Source organism: Cervus canadensis, chromosome 5, assembly GCF_019320065.1.
Source record: "Cervus canadensis isolate Bull #8, Minnesota chromosome 5, ASM1932006v1, whole genome shotgun sequence".
NCBI classification, from domain to species: domain Eukaryota; kingdom Metazoa; phylum Chordata; class Mammalia; order Artiodactyla; family Cervidae; genus Cervus; species Cervus canadensis.
In genome coordinates, this window is record NC_057390.1 from 69,580,887 (window position 1) to 69,602,474 (window position 21,588).

At 43.9% G+C, this 21,588-nt stretch overlaps 1 protein-coding gene across 2 annotated transcripts in view; it reads right to left on the reverse strand.

Moving 5' to 3' along the window:
• Positions 1-19,360, reverse strand: part of GAREM2 (GRB2 associated regulator of MAPK1 subtype 2) — a 33,693-nt gene extending 14,333 nt beyond the window's left edge. The window contains exon 1 of one of the 2 annotated variants that reach the window (XM_043469159.1): positions 18,532-19,360. Coding sequence is in view for 1 of the 2 variants with exons in the window: in XM_043469157.1 (XP_043325092.1) it covers positions 1,251-1,362 (112 nt within the window). In the remaining variant the exon portion in view is untranslated. Of the gene's footprint in view, positions 1-1,250; positions 1,498-18,531 lie in introns of those variants that run through there. The other variant, XM_043469157.1, reaches the window with a different exon arrangement.
• Positions 19,361-21,588: the final 2,228 nt, after the last annotated feature.

Sequence of the window (21,588 nt, forward strand, 5' to 3'; positions counted from 1 at the left end):
TAGGAGGACAATAAACTGACCATTATAACGGGTGCACAGCAGGAGACAAGACAAGGGGGCCAGAGGTCAAGGGAGCCCAAAAGAGGCCTGCCTGTCCTCAAAAAAAGACCCCCAGGAGGGGGAGATGCCAAAGCGGATGTGTGGGAAAGTGGCCAGGCACGACCTAGGATCAGCATATTCCATTCACACGCAGACACACACACAGCTCTGCTGTTGACATCAGCATCACATGCTGATGATGGGCGAGAACAAGACACTGGACCGCCAGGCACCCCTGCCCGACGGCCCCGGCTTAGATCCTTTACGGAGCCCGCTCCTGGACACGCTGACACTCGCTGTGCCCACTCCCTGCGGCGGCGGGTCGGAGGAGGGGCTCCCGGCCCCCGCGGAGAGGAGACAAGCCTGAAGCCGCGGGCCGCATTAGCATTCAGGGAAGCGAGTGTGCCAACGCGGGCCAAACCCCTATTCTTCTCACACACAAAACCCCCGGCCTGGCTGCCAGCCCCGGCTCCCGCCCCTCCCCCAGCCAAGCGGCCCCCTTTTCCTGAAACGGTCCCCTTGCTCTGGGCAGCCTCCGGGCACCCCTCTCGGGCCCCCAAGCATCAGCAGAGCAACCTGGGCCCCCAGGACCCCAAGAAGTGGAGCAAGATGTGGGAAGGGCCGGGGGTCGGGGGTGGGGGGCTTGGGGGCGCGCCGGGAGGGAGGACTCCCTCCTTCAGGCCCAGAGGTGGCCTGCCGGTCCGCGGGGAGTGGAGGCTGCCCACCACCCCAGGGCCGCGAAAGGAGGGTGCAAGAAGAGTCCCAAGACGTGGGGTGAGGGTGGGGGGCGGCGGCAGCGTGAAGACAAGAGTCCGAGGCCCAGGGATGCGGGAGGATCGAGGTGAGAGGCCAGAGACAAAGAGATGGAGGGGGGCGCGGCCCGGACGGGGGTCCGAGGGCGGCGAGAGAAGGGGGTGCACCGACGGGACGGGCTGGGTGGCTCCGCCAGGCTCCGGGGTCCATCTGGGCCGGAGAGCTCTCTCCGGGGCCCGGCTCCAGTCCCGGTCCCAGGTTTCTGTCCCTGTGCCCGTCCGCGGGGCCCGGGAGGAGGCATCCCCTCGGTTTCCGGACCCCGGATCTCCGGGGAGGCGCGCCTGGAACAGAGCGAGGTCCGCGCGGAGGAGCAGGAGGGCAGGGGCCGCATCCTCACGGCCCCGCTGGCACCTGCCGGGAGAGCCCCCTGCGGCCCCTCTCCCCAGCACCCCCGGTACCTGGCCCGAGGCAGGCGAGCGTGGGCAAGCGGCAGCGGCTGACGATGAGGTCCAGCGGGAAGGCGCCCATGCTCCAGCGGAGGCCGGCCAGCCCGGCCGCCAGCTTCTCCATGGCATGGGAGCCCCGGGGCCGCCGTCCCGGGGCCCCGACGACCAGTCCCGCGCGGCCCGGGCTCCCGCGCCCGCCGCCACCTCCTGGGGCCGCCGCGGCGCTCCCCGCCTGGCCGCCCGGCCCGGGGCTGCGGGCGTCACGTGGCCGGCCTCCCCGCGGGGCGCCGGCCCCCGCCACCCGCCCCTCGCCCCACCCCCCGGCCTCCAGGTCCCGCCTCCCCTCCCGCCCGGTTCCCTCGCCCCCTCCCCGAGCGTCCAGGTGACAGCCGGGGACCGGCGACCCCAGGCGGGAGCCCGGTGGGTAATCGAGGACGCGAAGCGGCATCTGCGGGGCCGGCCTCCCCTTCCCCGGCCAGCGTGTTAGGATCCCCGCTTCCCCGCCACGAGCAGAGCCAGTCCGCGCCCGTTGGTGCCCCCCGGCCTCCTGGAATCTCCTCCCGTCCCGCTATGGCTCCTGGCTTCGCTTCCTAAAGCTTCTGCCCGTAATTCAGCCGCTGCGATACCAGACTGGTAACACCTCCAAGGTTGCTGCCTCCAACACTATTACCTCCAGATTGACACATCCTGGCAAGGCCGCCTTATAAACCCCATTTTACTGATGAGCAAACTGAGACTCAGAGAGGTCAAGTGGCAACTCGATTTGAAGCCAGGTTTGACTACAAGTGGCTTCCCTAATAACTCAGCTGGTAAAGAATCCACCTGCAATGCAGGAGACCTGGGTTCAATCCCTGAGTTGGGAAGATCCTCTGGAGAAGGAAAAGGCTACCCACTCCAGTATTCTGGCCTGGAGAATTCCATGAACTGTACAGTCTATGGAGTCGCAAAGAGTCAGACACGACTGATCACCTTTCACTTTCACTTGACTACAGTCCCACTGCCTTCCCAGGTAGTCACCGAAGCCTAATACCACCCCTCTGCCCTCACCAAAGAGCACTTTCCAAGTTTCCAGCCCTTTCTCACCAATTGTCACATGTCCTGTGAACCAGATGGCTCCAGCATAGACACAGGCTGGTGCTGAAAGGGCTCCATGGACGCTAGTCCTCAGCCTGGGTACCCCCTCCTCCGCAACACATACACACAAACCTTCTCTTCAGAGATGACTGACATCCCACATATGGTGACCTGAACCCCAAGAGAGATGGCACCAGATAAGATGGACACAACTTCTCAGCCGGAAGGGACATCTCACACCACTGTTCAATCTCCATCTTTTGCAGAGGAAAGAAACGGGAGACACCAAGAGCAGAAATGCTTTGGTCCTAAGGTCACAGAGCAGGAAAGAAACAGAGCTCTGACTGGAAGATAGTTTGTCATCCAAACTGGGACACTTTTGAAAGTGAAGGAAGTGCTAACAGGGACAATAGGCATAAACCAGGATTGCAAGTGTAAAGCAGGGTCGGACCATAGGGCCACCCTATCCCTGAGAGAGGCCTCTGAGCCCTGATGTAGATGCCACACCACAGCATTGCTGGTTCACTTCAGCTCTAGACCTCAGTCTCCAGCTAAGCCCTGCTACCCGCCACAGGACTGATTCACAGGCATTCCATTTCAACAATCACACTTGAATTTGGTCCTCTTTTATTTTCTATCCTAACCATCACCTTTCACCTGATTCCCCCCACCTGGAGCTCTTCTTAATCCGTATGTCCAACTGGTCACCAAGTCCTGGCAATTCTGCTTCTGCCATTCATCGTATGGCCCTTCCTCCTCTCCGATTCTGCCGTTGCAGCCTGTCTTCAGTTCCTCCTCTGATCTTCTTTCTTCCAGGCCACCCTTTGTATTTCATACCGAAGTCACTCTGGATTCGGGCTGAGTCAGAGACCACACAGGTGTCAGACATCAAGCAGAGCTACCTAACTGGTTGCTACCTGGTTGCCCACCCTCTAGTTGTTGTAGAATGTTCCAGAACCTTTCTAGTGCTTTTTAACCATTGGCAGATCTCCAGGGACCTCAATGTGCCCAAACATATACATCCCTTCACTTGTTTAGGGCTCAAGAGTCATGTAGGAAGGAACTCAGCTTCTCACAGATCTGTCCCTGGGCTGAGATTGCTGGAAGGCAGCTGGCAGCACGGAGAGCAGGGACGCACCCGGAGGGAGGAGGATACTCACAGAGAGGCCAGAGGGGGCGTGAATCTGGAAGTGAGAGCCAGGGGCCTGGATGATGTGTGAGGCTGTGCCTGAGTTTCACCCTCTGGGAGAGTCTGTGTGGGGGACAGAGAGGTCTGAGGGGAGGAGGCAAAAGCTGGTTCACTGGGGTCCCAGCTGCCCTGCTATGGGTTCCCGCTCCGACCGGGTGGGTGGTGACAAGTAGAGAGGAGGACATAGCAGAAGTCAGGGATTTGGAGGAGGAGGCCGGGAAAGGGGGCTGGCCCTGGCAGAGGCCCACTACTGGCCCAGAGGCCAGGCTGTGGCAGAGGCTGGCCAAGCTGCCCGTGAGTGGGCAGAGTGGTCAGTGGAGTAGAAAGATGGTGAAAGTGGGCGGCAGCAGTTTGGGTTATGTGTAAAACAACTCCACTCCACCCCACCTGAAAGGACTGATGAACTTCTCTGAGCCCATGAACTCCGAAAGGTCAGAGAACAACTGGCTAAGCACATCTGAGAAGTCTAGGAAATGGCGTATCCAATTTTTCTTTCAGAAATTTTTTTTTTCAAGATTTTTTTGATGGGCACCATTTTTAAATCCTTTATTGAATTTGTTACAATTGTGTTGAATTGTATTGTGTTGAATTGAATTGTTACAATTGTGCTTCTGTTTTAGGTTTTGGTTTTTTGGTTGCACAGCATGTAGAATCTCAGTTCACCCCATCAGGAATCAAAATTGCACCCCCTGCATTGGAAGGCGATGTCTTAACCGCCAGGGAAGTCCCCAGAAAATTTTAACTGTAAACTAGAGATAATAGTATTATGAGTACCCCCCGTACTCCTCTCCTGGCTTCAACATTTACCAGTCCATGGCTGATCTTATTTATTTCTCCTCCTGGTAGAATTTTTTAAAAATAGCTTTATTGAGACATAATTCACATACTATACAATTCATCCATTTAAAGTGTACAATTTCAGTGTTTTTAGTATAGTCACCATACTGTGCCGCCATCACCACGATCTAATTTTCAAACAAAACATCCTTCCCTAAAAGACATTGCTAACCATTAGCAGTCTGTCCCTTTCCCCAGCCCTCCCCCATCTGTAAACAATTGCCAGTCTACGTCCTAGCTCTATAAATTTGTTGTTTCTCTACATTTTCATACAAATGGAATAATAAAATGTGTGGTCTAATATGACTGGCTTCTTTCAATTAGCATTAAGTTTCAAGGTTCCCCCACATTGCAGCACGTTTCAGTACTTCATTACTTTTATTGCTGAATAATATTCCAGTGTATGGATAACCGCATTTTATTTATTCATTCATAAGTTGATGGATATTTGGGTTGTTTCCACTTTTTTGGCATCATGAATAACTCCACTATGAACATTTGTGTACACATTTCTGTGTGGACATATATGTTCACTTCTCTACCTTGTGGTGGAATTGCTGAGCCATATGGCAACTCTATGTTTTATTTTTTTGGCCATGTTGAGTGAAACGTGGATCTTAGTTCCCTGACCAGGAATCAAACTTGTGCTTCCTGCATGGGAGCATGGAGTCTTGACCACTGGGTTGCCAGGGAAGTCCACTCTGTGTTTAACATTTTGAGGAATTGCCAAGCTGTTTTCCAAAGTGATTGTACTGTTTAACATTCCCACCAGCAATATACGACAGTTTCAATTTCTCTGCACTCTTGCCGATGTGTATTGTTTTTTTAATAGCCATTCTAGCGGATTTGAAGTGGTATTTCATTGTAGTTTTGATTTATTAATATATTTTCCTTAATGACTAATAGTGCTGGGTATTTTTCCATGTGCTTATTGGATATTTGTATACTTTCTTTGGAGAAATGAAGATTCAAATTCTTTGCCTATATTTAAATGTCTTTTTATTGTTGAGTTGCAAACATTCTTTATATGTTCTAGATATAAGTCCTTTATCAGAGATATGATTTGCAAATCTTTTCTCCCATTTGGTGGGTTGTCTTTTCACCTGATAAGCTTTTGGCAGCCCACAAGTTTTTGCTTTTGATGGAGTCCAGTTTATCCATTTTGTTCTTTTGTTGCTTGTGCTTTTGGCATTGTATCTAAGAAAACATTGTCTAACTTAAGGCTACAGAGATTTACTCCTATGTTTTCTTCTACGAATTTTTATAGTTTTAGCTCTTATATTTAGGTCTTAGTTTCGTGATCTATTTTGGGTAAATTCTTGTGTATGGTATGAGGTAGGAATCCAGCTTCGTTCTTTTGCATGTGGATATCCAGTTGTCCCCACACTGTTTGATGAAAAGGCTATTCTTTCTCCCATTTAATTGTCTTGGCACCCTTATCAAAGATCAGTTGAACATAAATATCCTCATAGAAGTTTGAAAAGATCTTGGATGTCTTATCACTTCATCTATGTAAATATTGAATATGTATCTCTAAAGATAGGAACTTTTTTCACAAAATTTAACTGCAACTAATAAACTAACAATGTTTACTAATAAACTAACAAAAGTTAACTGCAACTAGTAAACTAACAATATTTTCCTAGTATCATAAAATATTTAGTTGGTGTTCATATTTTCCCAACTGTCTGGCTGGAGAATTTATTTACAATTTATTTAAATCAAGTTCCCAATAAGATCCATGCATATTTTTCTTGCAATTTATTTATAGGAGAAATAGGACTATATGTCCTGTAGTTTTCTTATAGTCTAGATTTTGTTGATTCAGTCCTATAGGATAGTTTTATATGTTGTTTTATCTGCTAATTTTCTCTAAATTGGTAGTAGATTGTCAGTAGTAAACCAAATACAGATTATTTGAGTTTTGCTTTCTTGGCATAACTGTAAGAGACAGTGGTCCTTCCATCAGGAAACACACAATGTCAAGTTGTCTATATTTCATGTCAGCAGCCATTGCTGATCCTTGCTTAAGTGTTACCTTCCCTTTAAAACACCTAATTTCCCAAGATAGAACTGATTCTTTTCTCACTGTGCACACCACACCACTGCCATAGAATGTATTGTGTTGTATTATTAAACACACCTCCCCCATTTTATCTATTCCTATGTGATTCTCCACATGGACTAATAATTATGTGACTTACAACGGGCATCAACGGATAAGGCAAAATAGTCCTTGAACTGAGAGGATGACATTTGAAGTCCAGTGGCTGTGCAAGTAACTTAATCTCATTCCAGTGGTGAGAGCCAATTGTCAAAATTACAGAAATTTCACAAGTGGGTTATTAAACACAGCTATTATCAAAAATTAAATTATAAAAAGTTACAGTTAAACAACTTACATTAGACAACCATAATACAAAGTGTAAGTGTTAGTCAAGTCTGATTTGTTGCAACCACATGAACTGTAGCCCACCAGGCTCCTCTGTCCATTGAATTCTCTAGGCAAGAATACTAGAGTGGGTAGCCATTCACTTCTCCAGAGGATATTCCCAACCCAGAGATAGAACCCTGGTCTCCTGCATCGCAGACAGATTGATTTACCATCTGAGCCACCAGGGAAGCCCTCAGTTCAGTTCAGTTCAGTTCAGTCGCTCAGTCGTGTCCGACTCTTTGCGACCCCATGAATCGCAGCACGCCAGGCCTCCCTGTCCATCACCAACTCCCAGAGTTTACTCAAACTCATGTCCATCGAGTCGGTGATGCCATCCAGCCATCTCATCCTCTGTCGTCCCCTTCTCCTCCTGCCCCCAATCCCTCCCAGCATCAGGGTCTTTTCAAATGAGTCAACTCTTCGCATGAGGTGGCCAAAGTACTGGAGTTTCAGCTTCAGCATCAGTCCTTCCAATGAACACCCAGGACTGATCTCCTTTAGGATGGACTGGCTGGATCTCCTTGCAGTCCAAGGGACTCTCAAGAGTCTTCTCCAACACCACAGTTCAAAAGCATCAATTTTTCGGTGCTCAGCTTTCTTCACAGTCCAACTCTCACATCCATACATGACCACTGGAAAAACTCTAGACAACCATAATAAATACTTAAACTCATTACTTCATTATTTTATTACATTTTACTATTTTCTATTCTGTTAGTTATTTTTGTCTATTGTTTCTGTACAGTGGAAAAACTATATAATGGTGTGCCACTATTCATCTCTTCCCAACTCTGCTTAGTAATGCCTTGCTGATAGCTCTAAATCGGCCATAGTGGGAATATTTATACCATGGAAGCTGGAAAATGCTATGAATCAGGACTTTTTTCTTAGAGAGTAGTTATAAAACATTTACCAGTACGCCATTGTCTCTCATTGTTAAATGGGGATAAAAATAGTACCACTTCATGTAGGATGTACATAAAGCACTTGGCATGGTTTCAGATACACATTTTAATAAGTGGTAGTCATAAATTTTGTTACTTGTATCTCATCTCATCTCATCTCTGAACTGTGGCTGAGGGCAGCTATGCTTTCATTAGGCATTTCTAAGGCAAATGTACCATGGAGAACTACACATCCATTAGAAATCATGCTGTGAAAGTTAATAAACAGAACCCCCATTTAAAATGGAGTTGGGAGGCCAGAGGGGTAAACTCTCATGTCCTACCATTCCACTGTCAACTGCAGACCCAACAGAAAGACACTGTACCTTTGCATCTCTAATATAGGAGGAAGGTTACTACCTCACTACCTGGCAAAAGGAAGGAGGAATTTCTTCCTGCCAGACAATAGCCTAGTCAACGAGAGATTGTCGCAACTCAGCCAATGAAAAGTCATTATACTTTGAATTCCCAGTTTCCTCCAATGGATTCTGTTTAAAATAGCTCCTCCCCCACAAAAAAATAAAATAAAATAGCTCCTCCCAATTCCCCCTTCTCCTCTATAAAAGAGTTTTCTCTTCTTTTTTCTCCAGATTTGCCTGTGGTTCTACAGACTGCCTAGCCCAAATTATTGATTCTTCTTTTTTAAAAAATTAATTAATCTATTTATTGTTTTGGCCACACTGGGTCTTCATTCTGCACATGGGCTTTCTCTGGTTGTGGTGCATGGGCTTCTCATTGCAGTAGAGCACGGGCACAGATTCAGTAGTTGTGGTGTATGGGCTTAGTTGCCCCACGGCATGTGGAATCTTTGCAGACCAGGGATCAAACCCATGTCCCCCGCACTGGCAGGCAGATTCTTAACCACTGGACCACCAGGGAAGTCCCCCAAATTCTTGCCGATTCCTGAATAAACCCATCTTGAAATGAAATAGATGAATTTAACAAGGTTGAAGGCCAATATATAAGGATCAACTGCATATTCTATTCTGCTTTTAAATTCATCTGTTAAAAATAAAATAAAATAAATTCATCTGTTAGCAGGCTGTATAGACCAAAGAACAGACTGGAAGTCTTCCTGATGATATTTGGAACATCACATGGATATTGTCATCATGTGTTCTTATAAAGGGCTGGGACATTCCTAAGGACATTTTTTAATAAGCTCAATTTGTTTACTTTCAGCACTTAGTCAAAGTATAACATTGTGTTTATTTCCTTTTCTTAAGTTCTCTATAATTAAGAATTCATTGAAGATTTTCTTTTCTATTTCTGTGATGTGAATTATAAAATGTCTTAGAAACCTGTGAAGTAGGAAAGAACCACAACTTGGTTGGCTTTTGTAATTTACCTACTGTAGTTCATTAGGCAAGGAAACCTAGAAAGGAACTTATTCAAGGGGATTTGTATTGCATATTTATATTTTATCATAAAAGAAGAGAACATTATAGGGATAAAGAGAAATTGAAACCCAATCTTTATCTATAGGTTGTTCCTGAAGTGCTCCTTCCTAACAATAAATAACTCATGAAATATTTATTTCAGGAAGCTAGAATTTTAAATTTTGGTCAATAGTAAACACAGTAAATCAAACTACACCTCTTATAATTTGGGCTTTTAATTTTTTTAGTGGATACACTTAGTTTTCAAGTGAATAATGATGCATGTTTGTCCAAAACATTTTGACTGCAAATAGTATTTTTTTTAATAATTTTATTTATTTATTTTATTTTTGGCTGTGCTGGGTCTTTGTTGCTGTGCAGGCTTCCTCTAGTTGCAGTGCGCGGGAGCTGCTCTTCGTTGCAGAGTTCGGGTCTCTCACTGCAGTGGCTTTTCTTGTTCCTGTCTGTGGGCTCTAGAGCGCACGGGCTTAGCTGCTCACTCTGCTGGGGAGAGCGCTGAGTGAAGAGTTGAACATTACAGCTTCAGTGGTCGCAGCACTCGGGCTCAGTAGTCGTGGCGCACAGGCTTAACTGCTCCGCGCACGTGCCATCTTTCCCAGATCAGGGATCGAACTGGTGTCTCCTGCATTGGCAGGCAAATTCTTTACCACTGAGTCACCAGAAAGCCCTAAAAATGGTATTTTAAACAGTATTTTAAGCTTAAGAAAAAAGTAACAAATAACATGTTTTGTTACTTTCAATATTCCGTATTTTTAAAAGATTTTTTTTAATGTGGACCATTTTTAAAGTCTTTATTGAATTTGCTACAACATTGCTTCTGTTTTTTGATTTCTTGGCTGAGAGGCTTGTGAGATATTCGTTTCTTGACCAGGGATCGAACCCACACCCCCTGTATTGGAAGCTCAAGTCTTAACCACTGGACCTCCAGGGAAGTCCCATCATTATTCCATATTTTAAATTTTGTTAATTTCTTCTAATTAAGCTTCACAGTCACGAAGATGTTTTTAAACTGAAGTTTCATTAGCCTTTTCATTTCTTGCTTTTAAATGGTGATGTTTATGTTCACAACATGAAAAGCTTCAGAATCCTTTAAAAATTACTTTATTCAATAGAGAGATTTTGTGCTACTTGTCTTTCATACCATTCAGAACCACACTAGCCTGAATAAACGTTTCAGATGGCCTTGGTATCATCTGGGCCCAAGCGACAGCAAATAATGAAGCAAAACTGTAGAAACTGTCCAACCTCTTTTGTGTGAATCAAGTCAACGAATTAGCTGAGGCTCCGACAGCTTTGCCTTTGTCTGCTGAGACGGATTGTCCAATAATTCCACTGAAATTGCAGTCCCAGCAATAAGACACATAGATCAGTGAAAGAGAATAGAAAGCCCAGAAATAGACACAGGCAAATATGGTTAGCTGATATTTGACAAATGAGCAAAGGCAATTACATGGCAAAAGAAAGAACAGTCTTTTCAACAAAGAACAACAGGACATCCACATGCAAGAGAAGGAGAGAACCTAGACCCAGACCTTACACCCTTCACAAAAACTAATTCAAAATGGCTTCATAGACCTAAATGTAAAATATACAACTGTAGAACTTGTAGAAGACGAGAGCCAGTAGAGCTTGGCAGAGCAGTAGAGCCTGGACAATATTTATGGTTCTGAAAGATCTGAGTTTCCTTCTCCAGACTTAAGATCAGACATTTTGAAGAAGGCAACACAACATGGTTGATATTTTATAATCAGGCAAGTTCTCCTATCATAAACCACAAATTTACCCTTACCACCTGCTTTGCTGGCATTTTCGCCAGTTTTCTCACCACCAACTGGGCAGCAGGGATGGAAGCCAGCACCTAAGAGCCCTGAGCTTACAGTCAAGCCAAGAAGTTTCCAGAACTTGTGGGAGAGCTCCCACCCAGTTACTCACATTGTCAATCAACAGCTGGTAGCAATGCCTTCTCAGTAAGTTGAATTCTTGATCACATATGTGAGAGTTTATTTCTGGGCTCTCTACTCTGTCCCATTAGTCTATATGTCTATCTTTATGCTAAGACCATATTGTTTTATGGTTTTGCTTTTGTTTTCTATTGAGGTATAATTGGCACGTAAGGCTTCACTGGTAGCTCAGTTGGTAAAGAATCTGCCTGCAATGCGGGAGACCGGGATTTGATCCCTGGTTGGGAAGATCCCCTGGAGGAGCGCATGGCAACCCACTCCAGTATCCTTGACTGGAGAATCCCCATTGATAGAGAAGCCTGGGGGGCTACAGTCCATGGGGTCACAAAGGATACAGTCCATAAGGTTGGAAAGTTGAATTCTTGGTCACGTATGTGAGAGTTTATTTTTGGACTCTCTACTCTGTTCCATTAGTCTATACGTCTATCTTTATGCTAAGACCATATTGTTTTTTATGGTCTTGTTTTTGTTTTTTATTGAGGTATAACTGACACATCACACTATTAGTTTCAAGTATATACCATGATGATTCAATATTTGTATACATTATGATGTGATCACCACAGTAACTCTAGTTAACATCCATCACCAAACATAGTTATGGATATTTTTCCTTGTGATGAAGACTTTAAAGGCCTAGTCTCTTAGCAACTTTCAAATATATAATACAGTATTATTAACTATAGTCACTATGCTATACATCAACAAAAATGAAGATTCAATCTACCAAATGGGAAAAAACATTGGCAAATCACATATCTGATAAAGGGTTACCCTTTATATATATCCAAATATATATATACCCTTTATATATCTATATATATATATACCCAAATATATAAATACCCAAATATATACCCTTTATATATATCCAAAACATACAAAGAACTCATGTAACTCAATAGCAAAAAACCCCAAATAACCCAATTTAAAAATTGACAGAGGATCTGAATATACATTTTTCTAAAGATCACATATCAGTGGCCAATGGGTACATGAAAAAGTGTTCAACATCACTAATCATTCAGTTCAGTTCAGTTCAGTTCAGTCGCTCAGTCGTGTCCGACTCTTTGTGACCCCATGAATCGCAGCACGCCAGGCCTCCCTGTCTATCACCAACTCCCGGAGTTTACTCAAACTCATGCCCATCATAGAGAAATACAAATAAAAATCACAGTGAGATATCACCTCACACTTATTAGAATTACTGTTATCAAGAAGAAAAAATAACAAATGTTAGCAGGTAATGGAGAAAAGAGAAGACCCAAGCACTGTTGGTACAAATATGAATGGGTGTAGCCAATGTGGAAAACAGCATGAAGTTTCCTCAAAATATTTTAAATAGAACTATCAAATGATCTGGCAATTCCACCATGAGTATTTATCTGAAAGAAACAATAACACTAACTGGAAAGGGTATCTACACCCCCATGTTCCTTACAATATTATTTACAATAGCCAAGACATGGAAATAACCCCAATGTCCATCAATGGACAAAGAGAATGACAGACATATACACACATACAATACAATGGAATATTATTCAACCATAAAAAGAAGAAAATCCTGCAATTTTCATGTAACATGAAAGGGATTACGCTGAGTAACAAATACTGTATGATCTCACTTATATGTGGAATCTAAGACAAATGAAAAAGGTACATAGATACAGAGAACAGATTGTTGGTTACCAGAAACAGAGGGTTGAGAGGTAGAGTGAAGTGAGTGAAGGTGGTCAAAAGGTGCAAACTTCTAGTTATAAAATAAGTCCAGAGGTGTAATGTACAGCATCAAGACAGTGGTTAGTAATACTGTATTGTATATTTAACAGTTGCTAAGAGAGTAGAGCTTAAAAATTCTCATCACAAGGAAAAAAATCTTGCAGCTATATCTGGTACAGGATGTTAACTAGATTTATTGTAGTAATAGTTTTGCAATATATACATACATCGAATCATTATGTCGTGCACTTGAATTTAATATTATGTTATATATCAGTTACACCTTACTTTAAAAAACAGAATACATTGTTTAATTTCCATATATTTGTAAAATTTCCAGTTTCCCTTCTATTACTGATTTCTAATTTCATTCCATTGTGATCAGAGAAGATGCTTTTAATATTTCAATCTTTCAAAATTTATTGAGACTTGTTTCATATAATGCTATTTTATAAATGACCAGAGTCTATTCTATTTGCTACTTATGTGAGCACTTCTCATTACAATATTATGGGAATTCAAATTTTAATAAAGACATTTAATCAGTTCTAAAAAAAGGAATTGTAAACTCTAATCAGTTGTATATAATATACCTCTATGTGGTACAAGGTTGAGTCCCATATTCAGTGGTAATATTATAGTATATACACATCTCATATTATTTCCTAAAGTACTGCTCTATTTTTACAACAGATTTCAAGGAGCAAAAGTGCCCTCCATTAGGACATGGATTTCCAGGGAAGGTAAGCACCCAGACATGGGAATCAGACCCACCTGGGATAGGGCCTGAGTTTTTCTCTCTGCTAGTATGATTCTGACAAGTTGCATAATTTGTTGAGTTTGTACTGGGTTGGTCAAAAGTTTGTATTGAATTAATCCCTAGGTTGGGAAGATCCCCTAGAGAAGGAAGTAGCAACCCACTCCAGTATGCTTCCCTGGAGAATTCCATGGACCAGAGGAGCCTGGTGGGCTACAGTCCACGGGATCACAAAGAGTTGGATACGCCTGAGTGACTAACACTTTCACTGGGTCTTTCCCTGTTGTAGGAGACCCCAGTTCAATCCCTGGGTTGGGAAGATCCCCTGGAGAAGGAAATAGCAACCCACTCCAGTATTCTTGCCTGGAGAATTCCATGGACAGAGGAGCATGGTGGGCTACAGTCCATGGGGTCACAAAGAGCCAGGCACACCTGAGTGACTAGCACTTTCACTTAGGTGTAAGATGTGATGGTATGGAAAAACCTGAGTGAACTGTTTGGCCAACTCGATATTTATTCACTTGCCAAATGGGGATAATAACACATACCTCATGGAGTCTATATCCAAAGTCAGAATTAACTGAAATCAGATTATAAAAAGTGAGTGGCATAGCAAGGAATTATGGTGCACCGTGTCCAGCCCTTTCCCTTTGAGGGCTCAAACTAGCATCTTCAGGGACCCTAGGAATCCCTCCATGATCCTGAGAAAATGCCACAAGACTGCTTTGCGGTCCCTTTTCTCACTGAGAACTTCCCAGGGTCCCCTTTTCTCACTAACTTCCCAGCAGGAAGAAGGGGCACGAGAGATCAGGTTCATTCATTCAGCAAATACTTGCTGAGTGTCTTCCATGTGCCAAGTCCACAAGGTACAGGAAGTTCCCTACATATGAACCTTCAAGTTGCGAACTTTCAAAGATGTGGACACGCATTCACATGTCCAATATTGTAAGTTAGTTCCCCTGTCTGGCATACATTGTCACATGCGTGCATCTGCCACAAGTGGTTGAGCTTCTGTGTACTGTAGGGTACCGTATAGAACACAGTAGTGCAGTATCTTTATTTCAAACCCAGGATGTCCAGAAGCAAGCATAAAGGCAGGGGTGAGGTAGCTGGTACTATTGTACTTTTCAAGGCACTGTACTGTAAGATTAAAAATACTTTCTTCATTTTTTGTCTTTGTTTTTTACATATTATTTGTGTGCAAACCTATAACAGTATTATAAACTTATAACAGTACAGTACGACATAACTGATTGTATTAGTTGGGTACCCTTATTAATCTTGTTGGACTTAGGAACAAATTGAGACTCACAAACAAATTTGACTTACAAACATGCAGTTGGAGTGGAACACATTCGTGTGTGGGGGACTTACTGTATTGCAGACACAGCAGGGAGTAAGATGAGTCCCTGCCTATATGGAGCTTATAGCCCAGGGGGGAGACAGGCTATAAACTACTGAACAAGTAAATTCTAACATGTCAGGTGCTGGGAAGAACTATGGAAGAAAACAGAAAGCAAGGAGAAAAGGGTAGGGAATCCAGGGCTGGGGTGGTTGTTCCCGTTCTGTGCAGAGTGGCCAGGGAAGCATGAGTGATAAGGGTACATTCAGGCAGGGACCAGAAAGAAATGATGGTGTGAGCTGTTTTGACTTATGGAAGATGAGTTTCTCAAACAGAAGAAACAGCAAACACAAAGGTCCTGAGGCAGAGCATGGTCAGAAGGGGAAGAGGGGCGATGGGGGAGATTTTAGGATTTACGTTTTTATTCTGGTGAAATGTAAAGCCTTTGAAGTATTTTGCAAAGAAGCATGATGTAATCTAAATGTTTTCAGAGGTCACCATCCACAGTGTTGATAAGAGCCCATGGGCAGGGGAGAAGCTGATGGATGCTGGCCTCGGTAGAACTGTGGTGATGGGGCTGCGGGCGGGGTTCTAGGTATATTTTGAAGGTTCAACCAGTGCAATTTGATGATGCATTGGGTTTGAGGTGTGAGAGAAGTAGAATTCGAGGATGGCTGGAGCAACTGGAGGCATGACTTGGTCGTTTTCTGAAATGGGGAAGGCCATGGAAGGGTTGGGCAGGGGAATCCAGGTCCCTTTAGGACAGTTACACCAGTGGGTGTTTGAACAGGCAGTGGATGAGTTTGGAGTTATGGAGCTATTGGAGTCATCAAGACATCAGGGTGTCTAAAGCCATGAACTTAGATGAAGTTCATTGGGGCATCAGTGTAGGTAAAGGCGAGAGAAGTGGTCCGAGAACTGGGTTCTGAGACACTCCAACACTTAGAGGTCAGGAAGATGAAGAGGACACAGCAAGTCTGAGGAGGACAAGGGAGGGAGGGAGAAAGTGGTGTCCTGGGAGCCAAGTGAAGACGTTTCAGTGAGATGTGAGATGAACGAATCAACACCTCAGGTTGGCACTGCTGTGACGCCAGCAAGATGCTATCCTGACAGGGGATGGGGATGCAGTGTTGACTTAATCGATTCAAGGAGAAGGAGCAGAGAAGAGTAGAGACAGCCCTTCAGGGAGTTTTGCTATGAAAGGGAAGAGAGAAATGGATGGGAGCTGGAGAGGGATGTGGAGACTGGAATCAAGGGAGGGTGCTTTACTTTTGGGTAACTATTAGAGATCTTCCAGCATGTTTCAAGTTGTTTGCCCTACTCTGGTGTGAAACATTAAAAGAGATTTCCCCTCTTTCAGTTTTCCACTTCTCTAGAAAGCATTTTCTTTCAGAATTCTCCAGTCAGTTTTATTCTCTTTCATCACTGTCACCAGTTTAAAAGGGGAAACTCAAGGGACTGTTCCACCCCTGCATTGTGCATCTCACTGGATTTATCACAGCCCAGCAGTGGGGGTTTTAATACCGTCACAGCCCTGTACTTAGTTCTGCTAGTTCTCAAGGAAGTGGAGAGGCACCAGGATAAAGTGGAAACACTGAATTGGGAGGAGGGCTACCCAGGCTTCCTGCAACCCCACTCAGTTATTATCAGCTGTGTGATCATGAGCTGTCATGTTGCCTTTCTCGGTATGTGTAAATTAAAGCCCTGCAATATGATTTCTAAGTGACCTATTTGTCCCCTCGTTGTCCTTGCCTTTTTGAGAATTTGACTGTGCATTTATTTTTAATATTGATTTGGCTGCACCAGGTCTCAGTTGAGGCACTCGAACTCCCAGTTGCAAATTGTGGAATCTAGTTCCCTGACCAGCAATTGAACCCAGGCCTCCTGCATTGGGTGCTTGGAATCTTAGCCACTGGATCACCAGGGAAGCCCCAGGCCATGCATTTAATATTATCCTGTATTTCTAGGTGTCTGCTGTATTGCCTGGCTCAAAGCACATATGTGAAGCTTGATCAATTCTCATTCATGCATTCATTCATTCAGTCCTTTAGCATGATTTACTGGGCAGCTACTATGGTCCAGGAAGAGTCAGGCACTGGAGATCCAGTGGTAAACCAGGCAGATTTTATCCCTGCTCCCTAACTGGTAGAAGGGCTTTCCTTACTCTTCACATGGACCATCAGCTCTGTAGTGTCCACCACCTGTCAATGTTATTTCTCGCATTGTGTTTCTAGAAACCACATCCTCAGGGTCCACTCAAGATCGGTTGTTCCCTAGGCCAGTGGCACCAGCCCCACAGGATCCCAGGTCTCCCTCTTTCTCGATGCACTTGTTCCTTTTGCTAGAGTATGTCCTCCAGCAGATTCCTGAGAAGTCAAACTAGGGAAGGAAACATTTAGCTGTTTGCCTATTTGGGTACATCCCTTTACATTTGACAGGTAAGTCGAATGAGTATAGAATTCTACATAGGGGCTTCCCTGGTGGCTCAGTGGTAAAGAATTCGCCTGCCAATGCAGGAGACACTGGTTTGATCCCTGATTCGGGAAGAGCCCACGTGCCACAGCTATTTCGCCTGTGCTCCAGAGCCCAGGAGTCACATCTACTGAAGTTCATGCGCCCTAGAGCCTATGCTCCACAGCAAGAGAAGCCACCACAAGGAGAAATCCGAGCACCGAAGCTAGAGAGCAGCCCCCGCTCAACACAACCAGAGAAAAGCCTGCACAGCCACAAAGACCCAGCATAGACAAAAATACATAAATAAAAATTATTTAAAAAAAAAAAAAAAGAATTCTACATAGAATATCCTTTCACTCAGAGTTGTTTTTTAGGTCTCTATATTACTTGAGGAACATTTAAATCCATTCAGGTTCTTTTTATATGTGACCTATTCTTTTTCTCTGCATTAAAAAAAAAATTTCTTTTATTCTTGGAGTTTCAAAATGTCATGATGAGCACAGATAATTTTTTGTTTTTTGTGCTAGGCCAACCCAGAGACTAAAATCCCTCAATTCTGGGAAGTTCTCTTATATCCTTTCTCTGATAATCACTTTCCTTCTGTTTTCCTATTTTCTTTTTCTAGACTTCCAGATAATCAGATTTGGCCTTTAGATTGGCCCTCTAAATTTCTTATCACTTACTCCTGTTTTCTATTTCTCACTCTTTTTTGTGTGTGTTTTTTAATTTGGGGAGATTTCCTTGACTTATCTAATTCTTCTCCTGAAGCTTTTATTTCAATTAATAGTTTTTATTTTAGAGAATCCTATCTCATTCTTTGTTTCTTTTTTATGACTTCTAATCTTGTAGTTTTTGGAGTCAATGTCATCTCCTATCCAAGAATATTAATTAAAGTGAGTTTAGCTTTTTCTTTGATATTCTGCTTTGCTTTTCCTTTATTTCCTTTTTTTGGTTTTGTTGTTGTTGTTTTATTCTCTCATTTATGTTAACGTGAAGAACTGAATATTCTGATTGAATGCAAATATCTGTTAGGTCTGAGTATCAGGTATGTGGATTTTTATTGATGTGTCTATACATTTCTGTGTTTGAATGATCTCATATACTAGACTAGAAACTACCTATGTCCATCTATCTTGATGATTGGAGACTTTCAACATAGAATATCTGCAATGAGCCTACCTTTTAGTTAGCAAACCTCCAGCAGACAGCATTTGTGAGTCTTTTCTCTCGGGCCAGGTTTCCAGAGAGGTCATTCCTAATTTTCGGCCTGGCTGCCAAAATTCTGGGAGAGGGAAGGGATAAGGAAGGAAAGAATCTGAGAGGAGCTCATCATTCAAGATGCAGATGTTCACAAAAGTCCTGGTGTTTGACCCTATGATTCATCCCCACTTTTCCCCACACCCTGTGACCTCAAGTCTGGAGGCTCTGTCACTCCATTTCTGCCCATAAGAAGCCTCTAGGAAGGGTGGTAGCAACATCTGGCTGTGAGGGGTGAGCATGGACACCTCAGGATCCCATCATTTCATATACAGACTTTCTACTCATCCCCATTTTTAACCCATTGCCACATGTTTATCTTCTCTGTAGTCCTGTACCTACCGCAACTTGTGGGATCCAGAAAAAATCTGCTTTTTATTGACAAGCAACACTTAGATTGTAATTTCTTCCCTAGAAGAGTTAGCTGTTTTCTATCTCCCACCTAAAACACAGGTCAATTTTTGTGTAAATAAATTTTTTAATTCTCACAGATCTCTTGCCTTTTTTTTTTTCCCGGTCTTTGTAGAATTATACTTTAAAACTCCTTTATTCCCATCTTTCTGGGGGTTGAAAGAGGGAATGTAATTTTGTGTGGTTGCGTTTCCCATAAATTCTTGAGAATGGATCTCTGACTGATGGGCTCTGGGGAAGTTTCTGGTGTCACAATGAAGACATGCAGTTCCCAGGAAGGGTCGCAAGGTGGCTCCAGCGACTCTATATTTAATTTTACAGTTTCTTCATAGCCGTAATTAGGCAGAAGGGAACCACAGAACCAGAGGATATTTAAACTGGACTGCATCTCTGAAGGCTTCCTAGCTTACTTCCTTTTACAGACAACAGAGATCCATGGGAGTCAACCAGCTTATCCTGTATCTGGAGGTAGTTGCAGGAATAGACTGGGCTTGAATTTTAAAGTTCTTTTCAAGTTACATTTGAAGTTGCCTTTAAATTGGAATACAGATATGAATGCCTGAAAATGGGGGTGGGAACAAGGAGGCCAGTGCAGCAGGAGAAAGATGCAGAAGGAAATCACTGCTTCACTGACCACGCGTCCTGAGCTCCTGCCTCATGGGCAGCCGTGTGCTAAGTACTGTGAAGACACGAAGGAGAGGAGGGTCCCTGCCTACCAGAGCTTAAAGTCTGGGAAGGAGACGAGCCAACAGCAGACAATTAACCACAACCCAGAAAGTCAGCTGTACCTGTCCAGGGGAAATGTAACTCAAAAGTGCTACAGAAAGGAGAAGTGGGAGGTCATTTCCCTGCTCCCGACTAGGGAATAGCCTTACTGGTGTGACTTGAGCTGGCCTTGGAAGAACAGCCCTTCTCAAACTGGTATGTGCATGAGTTATCACCCAGGGCTATTTCAAAGCAGATTCTAATTCAGTATAGCCAGTGTGTGACGTGTGTGTGTGTGCACGCCTTGAACTGAGATTCTGCATTTCTAACAAGCTCCCAGGTGATTCCAAGGTGGCTAACCTGAAGACCACACTTTGTAAGGGTGTAGGCACCGGTTGGTTCATAAACTTGGCCGCATGTGCAATCACACAGGAAGTCAAACAAAAAACCACGTCAGTCTCACCAGAGAGATCTTGTGTTAATTGGCCTGGGGTACAATCTTGGCAATGGTGTTTTTAAAAGCTTTCCCCCCATATTCTAACATGTAGTCAAGTCTGAATGGCACTGAAGCAGGGCATTTATCATTCTTTTCGTCCACCCAGCACCCAAATCCCCCACCTCAGAGTTAGAGCCCACCCTTGTAGCTCAGTCAGTAAAGAATCTGCCTGCAATTTGGGAGACCCGCCCAGGTCTGATGGGAAAGATCCACTGGAGAAGGAAACGGCAACCCACTCCAGTATTCTTGCCTCAAAAATCCCATGGACAGAGGAGCCTGGCAGGCTACAGCCCACGGGGTCGCAAGAGTTGGACACGACTGAGTGACTAAACCACACCCACTCCGGAAGCTGAAGATAAGTGACACTCCGTTTCCCCCACTTGCCTGGAATTCGGGTTCCATCAACCAACCCAGGCTTTGCAGCAAAAGCTGCAGAAACAAAGAAACAGAGGCCGAAATGAGCAAAGATTTTGCATTGGTGGCAACTCTAGTTTCAGGAAGAATTCTTAGGGTATGACACTCAGCGGCAGGCACTGTAGCACCTTGGTAGACCAATTCTGCTAAGCTGATTATGAGTGTTGGTCTTGGCTGCACAGCCTCTCAAACTGGTTCTTGTTCCTGCAGACTGTGTACCATTTTAAACACACACAGCACCCTTTATAGGTAAATAAAATTTTAAAACCCACGTTGACAAACATGTAGATATGTACTGTTATAAGGCGAACACCCTTGTAAACAACATTCATGACCAAGATACAATTTTGTTGTCCCCCAAACCCTGCTGTGTGCCCCCACAATTTTTAACTCCATGACTTAGCGACTAAACCAACCAACCCTAAGAATACCCCTGCCTTTTAGAGTAGCCACTTCCTTAATATTCCTTGTCTGTACTTCCCTAAACACATTATGGTTTAGTTCTGCTTGTTATTCCTTTCCGTCTTTTGTTAATTTGCCATCTCTCTCTCCCCAGTGAAAGTTAATTGAAGAGACTGGATCAGTTGTCCTGTAAAATTTACTAGTATTTTATTGATTGATGTAATTTAATATATTCCTGTCAGAGTTCCTATAAAATTGGTAGTTGGATCTAGGTAAGTCTAACCCAGCTGGGTTAGACTATACCCAGCTGCCTTTTCCTTCCTCCCCTATATTTTGACTTACTTCATTACTACTATTCACTGCTGCAGCCATTAATAAGTAACAGAAGTCCCCTTCAAAGTACATCGTCCCAGAAAGCCAACTAAGATAACTGTGAAAAGCAACTGCATTATCATTTACTTTCAGCCAAGAGGTGGTGTGGAGTAGGAGGAAACAAAACGAACAAGCTGGTAATAAGGGGCGATACAGGTTTTAAAGAAGAAAAGCAGTAA